Source organism: Colossoma macropomum, unplaced genomic scaffold (assembly GCF_904425465.1).
Source record: "Colossoma macropomum unplaced genomic scaffold, Colossoma_macropomum, whole genome shotgun sequence".
Classification (NCBI taxonomy): domain Eukaryota; kingdom Metazoa; phylum Chordata; class Actinopteri; order Characiformes; family Serrasalmidae; genus Colossoma; species Colossoma macropomum.
In genome coordinates, this window is record NW_023494805.1 from 39,369,137 (window position 1) to 39,386,456 (window position 17,320).

General features: G+C 39.0%; 1 protein-coding gene across 1 annotated transcript; it reads right to left on the reverse strand.

The window, feature by feature from the left end:
* Positions 1–66: 66 nt before the first annotated feature.
* fzr1b (fizzy/cell division cycle 20 related 1b) lies at positions 67–16,442 on the reverse strand. The gene is made up of 15 exons (XM_036596747.1): positions 16,189–16,442; positions 13,672–13,821; positions 11,915–12,016; positions 11,765–11,828; positions 11,346–11,473; positions 9,829–9,911; positions 9,562–9,667; positions 7,608–7,685; positions 6,146–6,211; positions 5,935–6,037; positions 3,681–3,862; positions 2,284–2,517; positions 1,785–1,889; positions 1,368–1,460; positions 67–578 (listed from the first exon to the last, which is right to left on the reverse strand). The coding sequence occupies exons 2-15, from the start codon at positions 13,744–13,746 to the stop codon at positions 537–539; spliced, it is 1,461 nt and encodes a 486-aa protein (XP_036452640.1). The 5' UTR covers positions 13,747–13,821; positions 16,189–16,442; the 3' UTR covers positions 67–536.
* Positions 16,443–17,320: the final 878 nt, after the last annotated feature.

A 17,320-nucleotide genomic window follows, 5' to 3' on the forward strand; every position in this document is an offset into this window, starting at 1 on the left:
CCAGGTTCGTGTCAGTAATGACTGTTATAAAACACACAAAAGAAACAGGACAAACCAACACAGTCATTCAATAAACGATTCTCATAAACTACTGACAGCGTTACTGCAGTAGTGTGTTTATTTTATACGGTTATCTGTCAGATAACATGATCTTATTTTCATATGCACATATAAAATACTGAAAATATCAGAACGGGTTGTTGTGCAACAGCCTCGTGAGTGTAGACCATCACAACAGGCATGTAGTTCAGACCGTTTCTCTCAGCTTATCTTACAGGACACCGCGTCCGTTTGGTCGTCCACATCGTACAGTAATAGAGACAGAAGACACAGACATAAAAACAGGGGCTCACTGGTGGGGGGTGTTTAATGAGGGGAGGACGCTGCTTTAGGAGGTGTGGGGAGACAAAATCATCCTCAGTAGAAAAAAATAGAGAAACAGAAAAGAAATGTTGAAATCTCTCTCTGTAGAAGGTCTGGACGTGTTGTGTGATGTGCTGAACGGACACAGCCCTGGCCTCCACTGTCCACTTTCATTACCGTATCCTTGTGAACAGGTTCAACACTGACTTGGATTCCTGAGGAACAAACGACAATTAATGAGGAGAAGCAACGATAAACCGACGAGGTCTGTCTTCAGTTTAAATGCAAACACTGGGTCATTTATTGGAACCAACAGTGGAATCAATGTTTTCAGTAATATAAAACTAAACATGGACAAAACGATTCTAATGTGATGCTGTTATTCGTCATACAGCCTCACAGCTTTAATACTAAGAAGCTCTTTAAAAATTTTTTAGATGTGTCTAGAATGATAAACAGAGCTGTAGAACATCAAAAATGTTTTATGTCTAAGTTCTAATAAAATAAATATGCAGCATGAAGTTCTAATAAAATGAATATCCTGAATAAACTTTTTAAAAATATTGTGAATGATGTTCTGATAACATTAATATCCAAAACGAAGTTCTGATAAAATTAATATCAAGAATGAAGCTCTAATAAAACTAATATCCAGAATGAAGTTCTGATAAAACTAATATCCAGAATGAAGTTCTGATAAAACTAATATCCAGAATGAAGTTCTTAAAAAAATTTCATCAATGAAGTTCTGATAAAATTATCCAGAGTAATGTTGAAGTAAAGTCAATATCAAGAAAAAAAGCCTTTTATTTGAAAAATATCACATCTTCATAAAATCTCATCAGTTTATTTAACAATAAATAAATATTTTATTATAATTATTATGTATGATCAGTATCTCCTTGGTATTCTCAAAGAACCTGAACCATTGTATGAGATCTCTAAATACTCCTTCTTTTGAACAGCTGTGTTCAGTTTGGGTGTGTTGGCTGTGTTTACTGAACCTTGGTGCAGCGCGTTTTGCTGAAGACGTTCCAGAACCTCAGCGTTTCGTCTCCTGCTCCCGTCACTATGGCCTCGCCGTCTGGGGACACAGCCTGGAGGACAAACACACAAAAACACTGCCTTATATTTGACTCCTGTACAACATGACAACAGACTCTCCAAACTAGTGGAAGCTGACGACTCAGGATCTGTTTGCAAGATCTGTTAACCAATTTTGGGTCAACAACAAAACATGTTTCCTCTTAGGCAAGTGAAGCAACACCATCTGTGGACCATCATCATCAGTTACAGAGTTACTGCTGAAGCCACATAATCACCAAAGTCTCTCTTCACCAAACTGAACAGAACAGTCCACAAATTGAGGTAACATAAAATATCACTAGGTAATTAAAGTCACAGTCAGTAAATCTTCTCACCAGATAGAGCACGCGGTAGGAGTGTCCAGTCAGCTTGGCCACCTGTGTGAGCGAGGGGTATTTCCACACCAGGATCTGGTTCTGTGAGTAGCCGTGTGTGCTGACCTGAGAGTGCGAAACACTGTATTTTACCTCAACATACACATTAATGCATTCAGATGAACTCTGTCACTCAATCATCCGTAGAAACTGCTGAATTTATTCTGACATAATCAACAGCAGATGAGACTTTGAATCTGTGCAGGGCTCAAAATGTCAGAAGCCTATTTTTTAAAAATGTTATCTATGGATTTAAATGAAAATACAACCACCACCAGTTATTTTGAACAAATTCAGAATACAGTTTAGAACGATGCCTGTATCATCAGTAAAAATAAATAAGTAAATACATAAATAAATAGGTATAAGGTTTATATCTGTATTCATATTCACAGTGCATTCTGTGTTCGTTCCGAATGCTGCCCCAGTTTGTGTGTATGACGAGGAGGTTTTTCCTCACCAGTTCGTTGGCGTGTTTGGACCAGGCCAGGTTGCAGACCTGTGAGCCCGTGTCCGTGCTCTGCAGGGCCTGTCCTGTGAGAGTGTTCCAGAAGCGCAGACAGCGGTCGGCCGTCCCTCCGCCGGACGCCAGCAGGCCGTGCTGGTGAGGCGACCAGGCGATGGCCTTCACCGCCGCCAGGTGCTCGCTGTACTGCTGCACGGGCTGCAGGCTGGAGCTGTTCCACACCAGCAGCTACAGCACAGCAGAGCACCAAACACAGTTACTACTGCTCTCAAAGAACATGCACTACACTGAACAACAGCTGGTCGGAATCTTCAGAGAAATAACAGTACCCATGGAAACAAGTGCAAAGGAGTAGTTCAGAGAAAAGGAAAATTTACACAACTCTGTCCTTACAGCCAAAGCAAAGAATCTTATACTGCGCTCACGCTGGCAGCAACGCGACAAAGCGGCGGCCATTTATTTTCAAGGAGAGCTGGCGATTTCCTGCGACAGCAGGCAGAGCGAATGTTGGCAACCCAAAGTGGGAGGAGTCGGCGATGCGACAAAGTTGAGCAGAGTTTAACTTTATGCAAATAAGGAGCGAAGTGATTTGGCGATTATCAATATGAACTGGGCTTTGAGCAGTGTAGCTGCACTTTATCTCCACCACTGTGAAACAATACGCTCAGTTTTTGGTACCCAAATAATTGTTCCTACTAGAGACTGAATAATTGAAGCTGGTGCTTTTGCCGCAAATAGACAGTAATCACAAAGACCAAACAGCGGTTTCCTCACAGACTGACTGCACAGACACGGGGTTTCAATAAAAATAAGCCACAAGCGATTTCTCACCAGGATTTTTAATTTTAGCAGGAACGCATCTGATTTGTGCTTGGCGTCAGTGAAACCATGGCAACCAACGGTCAAGTTGGAGTTCAGAAACGCCCACAGGAGATGAGCAATCAGCGATTTGAGTAACGAGACGAAAAGTCGCTGCTGGTGTGAACGCAGGGTTAGACATCTTAATTGGTACTTTGATCCATTTTTGTAGACAACAGCATTTTGTAGTTTGTATTTGAGATTACATAACAACTCGACAGTTTAAGGCAAGAGTGTGTTGAATATACTGGTGGGATATACGCTCCTATTACCTTTTAACTATATTAGTCTTATAGCTCCAGTGAGAAAGTAAAGAACCAAACCTCAGATAAACCTCATGTCTTGGTTAATCGACTAGATTTGAAGGTAATCTGTGATCTATTGCTCCAAAAACAGCAACTTCATGAAAGGTTTCAGTGACACTGCGTCAGGCATCCAAAACAAAGGTGACTTCAAGATGAACTGTGAAAGAATTCGAGCACCGATTTGTGAAAATTCATCATGATTATTACTGAAACGCGCAGCCGACTCACTTTGTTGTCGTTTCCTCCGGAGGCGAGGTGCTGGTGGTCCGGAGACCACTTTAGCCCGCACACTTCCTGCCTGTGGCCCTGCAGCTTCCTCTCCACGGGCGGAGGGGTGCGCACATCCCGCTGCAGGATCACCCTGTCCCGACTGCCTGAGGACAGCTGCTCGCCGTTCCACGCCAGCGCCCCTGAGAACAGACGGAATGACAAAGTACCTGACAGACGCTCCCCATGATGCCTGTGTGGGCCTGACCATCATGATAAACCATAGTCCACTGGCTCCTGGTCTGGAGTGCTGCTTGCCTGCACATCCCACATCCCATCACACATGATCCAACTAGTCAGCTCACTGACCTGTCAATGGTCCACCCACAAATGCTGCTGCTGTTGTGAGGTTGGACAAGCTTTAGAAAACGCTGGCAAAAATGCTGTTCAACCTAATGATACACTATACCGCACTCAGCTTTTGTCAAAAAAGTACAATTTAGAGTGTGTTAATTTTAAATAATATGTATTTTCGGTGTGTGGAAAGTCTCGTGGGATCTCGTAACGAGAACAGCTGGATACAGTAAGACATTTTGGGCAAAATGTGGGTGAGAATGTAGACTTATTAGGCAAGGCAAGTTTATTTATATAGCACCTTTCAAGCACTGCTGTCATTCAAAGTGCTTTACAAATGAGAAAAATCAGTCAGAGATGGTTTAAAAAAAGGTAAGTAAATGCAAATAGAAAAACACAAAAACAATTAAAACATGATTACAACAAATTTAAAAGAGAAAATCATTCAATTAAATTAGAAATTAAACTAGGAAAGTTATAACAATAATCAAATAAAAAACTAAAAGTTACATTAGGATTTTAAAAAGTTCCGTTACAGAGGAAAAGGGGCTAGAAACGCTAACAGTGTTTAAACTGAGCTGAAAGCTGCTCAAACAGGAACGTTTTAAGCCCGGATTTAAAAGTGTCCAGTGTCTGGCTCTTCTAATACTCTCTGTCAACTGGGTCCATTTAAGAGCAGCATAGTAGCTTCAGCAGGACTAACTGACCAGTTCCTAATGATCTGAGAGTTCTGCTCGGCTCATATCTCTGCAACATATGAAATCAATATGCTGGTCCTGCACCACTGAGCAACTTATAGACCAGTAATAGTATCTTACAGTCTATTCTGTAACTGGTAGCCAGTGTAAGGATTTAAGAATGGGGGGTGATGTGTTCCCTTCTTTTATTGAATTCTAGTGAAACTCTGGCAGCTGCGTTCTGAATCAGCTGAAGCTGTTTGACTGTCTTTTTGGGAGTCCAGTTAGGCGACCATTACAGTGATCAATCCTGCTAGAAATAAAAGTGTGGATCAGTTTCTCAGTTAGAACGCTTCTCAACCAATCAGCTTGCATGGCCAGAACTAACTCTGGTATAAATACTCTTAGTGTATTACAGATGTGTAAAATATCAGGTCATCCCATCAAAACATTTTCTGTCCATCAACTCAAGCACTTAGTAACAAAGCAAATCACTGTAAAAAAGTGTCTGTGATATTTATCTCCGTTAGTGCATGCAAGCGGGTCTGGGTCAGGTACACATGTGTGGTCAGGACGGGTCTCGTGGGTATAGGTCAGGATCAGGCTTCAATATCACGCTTGTGCAGACCTCTAAGCTGCATTAGCCAAAACCTTCACTGCAAAAAAATGGCATCTTGTCAAGTAAAATTATCTTAAATATAGTTAATAAATCTCATATCTAATTCTCCTGTTGAGATTGTTGCAAGCTTAATTTATGATTATTTACCATAATTCCAGACTACTTGTTTTAAGTAATTCTATTGAGTAAAATTATCTCACTATAATGGCATATAATTTTGCTTGTTTTAAGAAATGTGCTTGAAACCAGCTAAATTATCTGCCAGTACAGTGAGATCATTTCACTTAATAAAATTACGTAAAGCAAGTAAAAAATGTCTAGAAATAAGCTAGATAATCTTATAATACGTGCATCTTTTAATAAGGGAAATATCAGAGATATTGACTTGATTTAAGATCATTTCACTTGACAAGATCCCATTTCTGGGTTCATTCAGTATTCGAAGGGTCCCTGTGATGCCAGACACTGACTGACACTGTTTACAAAATGTTAAAATAGCTACTTTCCTCTTGGGTTTGGTTCCAAATCAAATCTAACCCACCCACTCCAGCTATTCAAGGTGGTCTTCAGTATGTTGGTGTAAGAGTAGAGAAGCAGAGTAGAAGCAGTCGTGTATGTTACGTACCAACACGGGCCGAGTGCCCTTCCAAGCTGGTTAACTTCCTCCCTCCGGCTGCGTCCCAAATCTGCACGAAGCCTTTATGGGTTCCTACAGCAACCAAGCTTCCCTGTGGAGAAAAGAACAGTTAGAACTGCCCTGATACATCATTTCATGCAGCATTTGGCAAACAAACGCATATAGAAGCTTTAGGTAAAGAAACTCAGGCTGGGCTGACCCGCTCGTTCCAGCAGACTGACGTCACAGAGTCTCCATCCACTGACAAATCGCATAACCTCGTCACCTGTGGAGAGTTTGAGGAGTAAAAAACACAAAACGTTGAAGTGGTAGTTCAGAATTTACACAGGTTTTATTTACCCTAAGTGTAGTCCATGGTTCTTTAGTTTTGCACTGGAGCTACAAAAATATGAAATAATAAAAGCTTATAGCCCACCAGTTAACTTCATCACACACGAGTCTTAAGCCGTGTTGACTTGTATAGTCATCTCAAATAGACTTGCTTGTGTGGTTTCTGACACTGATATCTATAAAAGTATGAACAAAATATCTGCTAAAACTATTTTTAGCTTTTTAGCATTTTTCCGCTATACTCATCCATGTTTATAGATAACAGTGTGTTGTACAGTGTCAGAAAACACATAAGTGAGTCTCTTTGAAATTACTGAACAAACAGAGGTGGTCAAAAATATAACGTCGTGATACTTCAAGAAATCTTTACGATACATGATACGTCACGATATAGACATCTGATCAGTTGGGACTGAGAAAAAAGAACCAGAAGTGCTAAATTTAAAAAAGTACTATCAAAATCTGTGAACACAATGATTTTTATGCAATATCTGGCACTAAATCTAGTTAAACAGGACTAATTTTGCTCTCTGTATAATGAAACATGCCGTTAGACAGTGTCTACAAGTACTGACGATATTCACAATATGTTTAGAAAACGATACCGTATTGTATTGTGACATTTTGATCACAATAATGATACATTATTGTCATATTGCCCAGTCCTACTGAACAACTCCAGTGCTATGAACTAGAAGGTGACGCAGCACCGTTAGCCTTGTTGCTCCAAGTGCATTATCCAGCGTTTTACACAGGATTTAACAAATGTTTTGCATAATTCAATCGCTGAGACGTAAGTTATTGAAGGGGGTTTGCTGTGAAATGGTTACTTATAGAGAAACTCACAGACATGGATTTCTTTACAGTGGTAGCAGAGGAACCAGGGACATGATATATATTTTATTATGTTTAAAATTCATTTTATCTAAGATTCTAAACAACCAGTGAAGCTGCACGTCTTTATATTTAACGTTTACGATGGGAAAATTGTGTTAAATCAGAAAAAATTATCTGTTTTCTCTGGGGACTATTTTGCCATACAATTTATTTTGTATGCACCCCATGAAATGACTTAAAAATAGCTCACAACTATCGTAAAACTTCTTAGGCATCAAGCAGTGTGTTTGTTTCGGTGAGGCAGCTTTTAGCGGCGTGAAATGCTTCAAATGTCTGTTTCCCATCACCACCACTGTGAACGGTTTTCACACCAAACCACTCTGAATGACTTTGTTTATATCTCAACCACTAAATTAAGCATATTTTTTTAAAAAATGGTGAAATTTCCCTTTGAATTTCAGTTAATGCAAATTTGTTCTGCCTCACACACACACCTGGCTGGTACAGGCGCTCCACAGGTAAACACAGGCCCCCAGACCAACACTCAGGAGGTTTCCGGCAGACCAGTCCACCTGCGCACATCAGAAAACATTTGTGAATGTTAATTCTTCAGTTTTAGTGGAATCAAATTCTGTCCGCCTGGAGCTCCATTATACATGGTGTGTTACACAAGCATGAACAAACCTGTCTTACTGTCAATCTACTCAACATTCCACGTAGCCAAACATGCTCAGACTATGCGTACAGAAAGAGAAAGAAGAGCAGGGATTAAGCCATTGCTAACAGGTTGCATCATTCAAAATGTACAAAGGGCCTGGACACGAACACTGCAGAGGCTGAAGCTGCCTGAGCTACCTGCAATACTGCTGTTATAGCCTGCAACAATTTCCATGCACATTCTCCAGTCATATTATTTTAGATATGGATACAACAATGCTGTGCTAATTTAAAATCTCATTTATGAGTTATTATTGAGAATTACAATAGATTAAAATAAGCATTATATTAACATATATTTAATACAGCACCTAGGGCTGCACGATGTATCGGCTGTGAATCGCTACTGTTATGTGGGCCTTTGCAATACTGAGATCACAGAAGGCTGCGATATGCAAATGAGCGCTCTAACCAATCAGATTCTTTTTGCCATGTGCTGTGAGTACTTTCACCAGTTAGATGTGGGTTAGGCTTGTGAGATTATACTATATTATACTAATATATTATTATCCGATCACACCCTGTGACCGATGATTTGTGTCCTGACCAGTGATTCGTCCACCTCTAGGCTACTGTTATTATTACAAATGATTATTATTAGTTGTTGGAAAGGTGCATTTTCTGACGTTTAAATCATCCAACGTGAATGGCAATCACAATCAACATAGAGTAATACTGTCAATCAGCTCAGGCCTACTGTGGGTTCACTGACGAATCAAGATATTTGTTATTTGTTTAAAATAATGCAGGCCACATTTTTAACACTTTGCAAGGCGCATAACAACAGAAATTTGTAATAATATCACTGCAATACCAGCATTCTGTCATACAGTCCTAATGAAGTCAGTTGTATACTGCAAAAGGTTGAATACCCCTGGTCAAGTGACAGGTCTTGTTGTTTTTCTAAGCAAAAATAAGTTTACACGTTCTCTACAGCAGTGGTCACCAGCCCTCCTCCAGGAGATCTGCTTTCCAGCAGAGTTTTGTTCCAACCTACAGCTAACATGCCTCGTACTCTGTTAATGCATCTGAATCAGCCAATCCAGGACTTCTGAAGCAGTCAATGAGCTGGAGCAGGTGGGGCAGATTATGTTTGGAACTAGACTCTCCAGGAAGGTAGATTTCCAGGACCAGGGTTGGTGGCCACTGCTCTAGGAGTACTAAAATATGACACCTTTCTGAAAATTTAGGAAGCAATTTCTATTTATTTGCTGAGTTTAACATACAGTAAAAAACCCATTAAATATAAAATGTAGCACAGGCCATATTTTCTGTATTTTTTTTTTTATCAAAAGTGATTGTGCATTAAAATGTGCAGAAGTGTGTTCCCTGTAGACGACGTGCTCACTTACTTTCACTAAAAAAATCAATAAAACGTGTCATCCGACCAGGGGCACTCAAATGTTTGCATATGACTTCATATGAATCCATATTCAAGCGTTATGCTGCCTGTGCATGGTGCAGTTGGAAAAAACACTGCATACACTGTACGTTGTTGTATAATACTGGATACAATGAGGCGTCCATGGCTCCCAAAAAAACCTCCCAAAAAATAATTTCACTGACACAGTCGACAGCAAAAATTCAACTGTTGACGGAACATTCTGGTGCTCTACTGTTGGCTGAAATTTCCAGCATTGCTCCACTGAAAACAACGGAATATCCACTTTGCTGTCTGCGGCCTACCCTCATACTGTAAATGCAGCATTAACGGGGCTTAACGCAGCGTACCAGGTTAAGGTAGAAGTCGTCCTGCAGCTCTGGAGCGTCCAGGACCTTGAAGGGAATTTTGGAGATTTTTCGTGCTGGCTTTCGCGGCGAGCGCAACAGCTTGTGACTGCAGACAGATTGACACACACACACAGTAACAACAATCATCAATGCTGAATGAACAATGTGTAAGAAGAAAAACTCCTACATTTAAAAAGAAATTTAAATTCATTAAGGAGCAACTGATAAACTGGAATTGGACCCACTCAGTGCAGAGTGTGACTGTACCTTTTGTTGCTGAGAGGCGAGAGGGAGTAAGGGGAGATTTCATTGCCGCTGTCGAAAGGCACTCGCTTTGTGTGGATTGTGTACTGAAAGACACAGAAATGAAACAGTCAGTCATCTTTACCTTCACCAACAGTACGGCTCATGCGATAAACAACTCTAAGCCAGCCTTCTATATGAGTATAACTCACTTAAAGATGGTAATGATGCTTAAAATGATCATGATAAATGGCTGGTCTGTCATATACGGTCAGCCACATTACTATTTTTCACTGCCCAAATGCTCTAAGCCTGGATGAGGGAACCAGACAGTACACCTCTTGTGCTTTTGAACTGGGCATTAATTAAAGAGTGAGTTAAAACGAGTCATACAAGGCTTTACTCACTGAACAGACACAGAATATCTCGTGAAAGAAGAACAAAGTGTCTGAGTTGAGGTTGAGAAGTACACCAGCACTTTTTAGTCAGCCGTTTTAGTTCTGCCCAAATGTGAGTCATTTTTACCGACTGCAGCTCCTGCTTCAGTAAAGATTCTTTGCCCTGCTATCAAACGAGCCCTAGAAATAAGATCAGGTTATATTAATCCAGCGCAAATCAACCTGTCAGTAAAACGCTCATTGCGTGGAAAAGGAGTGCAGGCATTCAAAGAAAGGTTTCCTTGTGTTCTCTGTGGCTGAAATCAAGCTGATATGTGTGGTCCTACCTCAAACTTTTCATATTCAGTTTATGTAAACGCTGTGTTAATTATCAAAATAACGTTACTGAATTGTTGAAAGTTATAAACACATTTTGATGAAGCTTAATGTATCCATTGATACAGCTATAACAATATGCACCGCTTTTAAATGGATCAAATTTGAGAAAATAAGACAAATGCGATTATCACGATTCATTAAGTCCGACAGCCCTATTTTTTATTCATAACCATGTAATTTAAAACAGCAATTTATACACATATGGGTTATTATATACATACAGATTAACCTGTTATAAATGACTATTATATATTTGTAGATACTATATACATATATTCTATCTATTTCTAAAGTTCTGAGGCTTTCAAAGAAACGTTTCTTTGTGTTCTCTGCAGCTAAAATCAAGCGGGGATGTGTTGTCCTGCTTCAAGTGCCCAAACTCAAACTCAGAACTTTAAAACGCATAACCCCCCGCCCCGGGCGCCGTGGATAGGGCTGCCCACCGCTCCAGGCAAGTGTGCTCACTGCCCCCTAGTGTGTGTGTTCACTAGTGTGCATGTATGTGGGTGTTTCACTGCACGGATGGGTTAAATGCGGAGGTCTAATTCCTCTGTGTGCAAACACAGTTGGATAATGGTTCTGAATTCAAATTCAAGCCCAAAAAACACAAACGGTCCCGCTCAGGAGATTAACTGAACTTAACTGAATTAAACCTGAGCAATTCTAGTTTGGAAGACGTTGCCTGGATACTGAAGAATACTGTTAAATAATTGAATTTATATCACCCACCCACAGTAGCAGTATGTGCCTGTGAGTGATGCTCACCCTGAAGAGGCTGTGTGTGTCCTGGTTGAGGACGGCCTGTCGCCGGTCGTCTGTGTGAGGATCAGGAACCGTCTCGATTCCCGCCCCCAGCAGCTCGTTCCGCAGCAGAGCGGCGTAGGCCACTGCGTCTGTTTACACCGGTGTAGATAATAACATGTCATACAGTGTCAGAAATCACATAAACACATCATTTACAGATTATTTGCCAACTCCATCACTATGTGATGACTTAGCTATGTAGTTAGCAGCATTCTAATTGGTGCAGATAAGCTTCCATTACTTGTTAGCTGCACTGGCCTCAAAAATATAGACATCAAACATGTCTTGACTGATTGACTAAGACGGAAATAGTGTATATTTGATTTTTAAACCAGGCTATCGCTTGAACCACAGATGACTCCCTAAAACATAAACGTTACCCTTTCCACTGTCCGCACTCGCATCCTTTGACCTTTGATTCTGGTTGGGCGACCAGCAGTTCTCCTACACAATCAAGAAATAAACAAACAAATAAATAAGAAAGGCATTTTTGGGAGAAATAAGCATCGGTCACAGATAAAGTGACTTACGTTGGCGTAGTGGAAGTTGATGCTCCAGTTGCTCCCCGCGCGAGTGGGTATGAACCGGTCCCCCGATTTAACGCTGACTGGACTGCATGTGGCGTATCCTGACTGGAGTGGGAAAAAAACAACAACCGTAAAGGAGCTGGCCATCAGGATCACGGACAGCACAGCGGTCATCTCACTAGTTTTGGGCGATGGTTACTGGAGTATATCTAAACTGTGCTTTCTTTTGTCTTTTTTAAACATTTGTTTTGACCGAGTGTGTCAGAGAACCGCACAACCAGCTGCGACTGCGTCTCACAATACGAGAAATGGCCAGATCCAGACAAAGCTGATGGAAATGTTTCACATATTTGTACAGTGCAAGTTCTTATGTTGAGTTATTGTTCTATAGCTCATCACACAGGCCTCAAACACAAAGATAAATCACGATATCAACCAAGCGATCTTATACACCAGGCTGCAATGAATGACTGTTAATCCTTCTGTGTTCTTTTTTGTTTAGTGGTGTAAAAGGTAATGTGTTAATTACATATTAACACAGTAAATTATTAACATCACCTTTTTAAACTCTTTTTCCTAGTTCATGTGAGTTTTATGGGTGATACGGCCAAAATGAAGCATCACAATACTTCAAATCATTTCCACAATGCATGACGTACATCACGATATTTTGTCTTTCTGAGATTTAAGTTAGAACAGACAATTTACAATTATAAATATATAATAAACAGGCCTAATTATGCTCACTTTATGATGGAACATGTAGTTAGTCAGTGTTCTTTAAGTACCGACAATATCAATAATGGGCACAGGCGTGTTGTGATATAGTTTATCACGATAACGATAAAACATTGTCATATTGTTTCAAGTTTATTAGTCATTTGAACGACATGTCAGGACATTCATGCATTAAAATGCTTGTGATGAAGCTCAGCTAATCACTACAGCAGGGCAGCATTATGTACATACTAAAAACAATACAGTCAAAATACAGCAAAAAACAAAGCAAAAAGAAAAAGAAATAGAATAAATATACACAAAATATACAGAGACAGGATATACTATTACTACTATGTACAAATATATTGAATAAAGAATAATCTTAAAAGAGAGAATATATATATATATATATATATATATATATATATATATATATGGTTGCTGGAGGCTATCCCAGATGTCATCGGGCGGAAGGCATTGGTCACCAGTCCATCAGTCCATCACAGGGCAGTGTGTATGTGTGTGTATATATATATATATATATATATATATATATATATATATATATATATATATATATATATATATATAAATTTTTTTAAGTGACTTGGTTATATTGTCCATAGCAGTGATAGAATAAATATCAAAGTGAAGTGCAATAGTGCAATAGTATTGAGGAAGCACTCAATATACTGTCTATGAACACTGCATTAACAATTAAATTAATATTATTGAATTATTGAATAAGTAATAAATACACTCTGACGAAGCAACAATTTAAATTTCTTTAGGGTCAAATTAGAGAAAATAAGACAAATGTGATAAACTACACAAAAAGTGTGATTAATCTAGATTGGTTAAAGGTTTAATAGCCCTACTATTTATTCATATCAATGTAAAGTTAAACAGTAATTTATACATAAACTGTGGCATTCTGTATGAACAGGTTAACCTGTTGACCATCTACTGCAGGTTATTTCTCACACCGGCTCACTACTAACAATACAAGCTGGATGATCGTATTTATACCATTTACCCACCTTGGTCAGCTGGCCCTCGGGCACGTTCTGGTGATTGATCTGCCTGAGGAGGCGTCTCTCATAGTCCTGGTCCATTTCCCCCTGAAGCCACCGCTCCGGCTCCGGCTCTGCCTCAGTCTGCACACGCAGATCCCCCGAGCGCTCCCATCCCTGAGCAAAAACACGCCTTCGTCAGGTCACGAACAGCGCCAGGCGATCCGAAAAATGACCTACTGATCGAGCAGACGCAACTCTACGTCTATGTACTGTCATACTGATAAAGGTCTATATAAAAACACTACACAGGTGTACAGAGATACTGCCTCTGCACTCTAACAGCGACAAACACACCTTAGTCTTATTTTCATGATTCTACTGTCCACTTTCAAAGCTGCTGCTGTGCACCTATTATTGTTATACATATATACATATATATATATATACATATATATACACATATATATATATATACATATATATACACATATATATATATATATATATATATACACATATATATATATATATATATATACACACACACATACATACATACATACCAAAAGGGTTCTCCTTTTGTGTACAATCTTGGCGTCACAACAATCGAAGAACCCTTTTTATTGCTATATAGAACCCTTTTCAAAAGGGCTCTACATAGAACCATATACAACACATTCTCCATCAATCCGAAGAACACTTTCATGCCTTTAATCGTGCAAAGGGTTCTTTGAGCGTTCATGATTCTATATAGAACCGTTTTCTTAACTAAAGAACCTCATTTTTAAGTGTGTATCTTAAATGTATTATCCTCTGCTTTACTAAAACACATTACAGACTTTAAATTTGCTGGGTGACATCAGCGAGTCTGACAGGGGAACTCATCGCAGAGCAATTTACAGGCCTGAATTTCCTTACAGTGGGGGTGACAGGAACCAGGGTCTGTCGTCTATTTACTATTTAAGGCCGAAACTTTATCTCAAAACAGTCATAAGACAGGATCTCACATATCAGGCAGCTATTAAACTCTTCATAGATCTGGTTCCTATCACCACCACTGTCAACTGTTCTCTAGAACAGAGCATTTCAGATTAGACTGCTCTGAATGAGTTAACATCTTAACCATTTAATTAGGCAGAAGTTTGGAAAAAGTGGTGGAATTCCCCTTTAGGCCAAAATAACCTAAACCAAAAGTTTTAGTTTAATGTATGTAGACAAGTCTATCACTCTTTCCACACCTTACTCATTTTCACTCCAGAAGGGATCACCCATCAGCTAGCTTGTTCTAAACTCATGTGCTAAAGGGGAATATCACCGCTTTTTCAAAATTTCTGCATAATTAAATTTTTAAGCTATGAATAAAGTCATTGAGAGTGGTTTGATGTTAAACATCCCATTCTAGAGAGACTATTGAGTCAGAATTGCTCACAGTGGTGGTGATAGGAACCAGACGTCCACCTCTAAAAGCTCCCTTATAAAAAGTTATTACATGAAATGGTTCTGAACACACTGACACTGTTTTACAACAGTACTTTTTATAATCCATTCATGGCGGAGAAGCAGATGCAGTATATTGTAAGGCAAAATAGTCCAACTATTTAGTCCAACTTTAGAACTATTTTACCATCATCAACATACTATATAAAAACTCATGTAGGTTCACTGGTAGTTTTGGACGGTAAATAAAATGACTGTATTTGCACTGAAGACATTGTGACCCCTGGTTCCCAACAACGGCTGAAATATGCAGAAATTTTGGAAAGTCGGTGTAATTCCCCTTTAGCACCAACATACTTGTTATCTGTCAGCTGAAAGCAAAAGGTTTAAGAGACAGCATCACACAACCAAGCACTGCCAGGCTACCGAGCCTTAACGAAGCTGAAATCAGCTTCTGGTTCGAATTTCTCCAGTCCACCTTAAATAGTGCAGCAGTTACATTCTGCACCATTTAAGGTGGACCGGAAAATTCGACCAAGAAGCTGGTGAACAGGCTAACAACTTCAGCCTCGTCGAGACGTAAAGCCAGCCTGACAATACAACACCTTTCAGATGAGACTATACTTAAATATTTTACGTATACAAGCAACAGAAAGCAGACATATAGGTTAACATCTACTGCCTTTTAGACACATCACAAGATGCAAGGCAGACAATAGCAACCTGTCACTTCACAATACAGCAAAGATAAACATGACAAGACGTTTAAAAGATACTAAAGCTACTCAGCAAAGAACACCTACCACTTTTTTATGGCTATTCTTCCATAATAAATACATACAATCTCACATAAAAGCTCAAGACATTTTCACTCTCCTGCCTACAAGACACACAGTTGCTATGGAAGCTAACTGGAAACCACAAACACGTCAAAACCAGCTAAACCAGCCTAAGCTAAGAGTCATATTTTGCCTAACATCTTAATTTCTAGCTATAAAGCCTCCATTCAGGCTGTCTGGTCGCTGTCAGCTGTGGAAGAACGACATTTTCCGCCAGCGACTGTGAAATAGCTTAGCCAGCCGGCTAACGTTAACGTTAGCTAACCTGTTTGTGCTGTTTATGAGGCGCACTTAGGGCTCATTTTGGAGACCGTCAGTCGGAAAAACGTTCACGAAGCCTGTAAAGAGCTTCAGCGTACGTGTGCTGAGAGGGTCTTAAAAAAGGTCAGTTTCTGTCCTCTTTTTCCTGCGTGTTTGTTTGTTTTTCAGACGTGTGTGTTCCCAGTTATTCGGCTGAAGAGCTCCTGTGTTTACGTTTGACGCCGAAGATGGCGACGACAATCAGCTGTGTAAAAGCGAACCGGCCACACGAGGGCGCTGCGGCGCACACGTTCATTATTAAATACACAATCAGTTCAGCTCGAACTCTCTCAGTCTACCGTATAGAGAGGCACGAGAAACGAAACGCGCCTCAATCAACCAATCAACCGACCAATCAATCAATCAATCAATCAAAGAGTAGCCGAAAATTACAATTTTGACATAAAACTGTTAATAAATACGTTTTGTTTACCCATGCATTTATGTAATTCTACATTTATTTATTTATGTATATTTCTAAATTTATGACAGAAAAATAAATAATTAAATAAATAAATGTAGAAAGGTAGAAATGTACATAGAAATATATTTATTTATTTTTAGATTTATGTAAAAAATAAATAAATAAATAGGTAGGTAGGAAGTCAAAAAATAAAAATAATAGAAACTGGGACATAAAAAAGACATGAAAAAATAAATGTTTTCTTTACCTATGCATTTGTGTAATTCTACATTTATTTACTTATTTCTAGATTTTGTACTTAAATAAATAAATACATAAATAAATAAATGAGTAGCCAAAAAGTAAATAATTAAATTTTGACATAAAACTGTAGATAAATAAATACATGATCTGTTTAGCCATGCATTTATGTAATTCTACATTTCTCTATTTGTTTACAGATTTATGCCAAAATAATTCATAATTAAATAAATGAGAAGCTTAAAAGCTAAAATAAATAAATTAAGACATAATACTGTAAATAAATAAATAAATGTTTTATTTACGTATGCATTTATGTAATTCTGCATGTATTTATTTATATATTTAAATATTTATTTATTTATTTATAGATTTATTTCCCCAGTACGCTAATACACTGTTAGTTAATCACAGAGAAAGCAGCGTGCTCGAT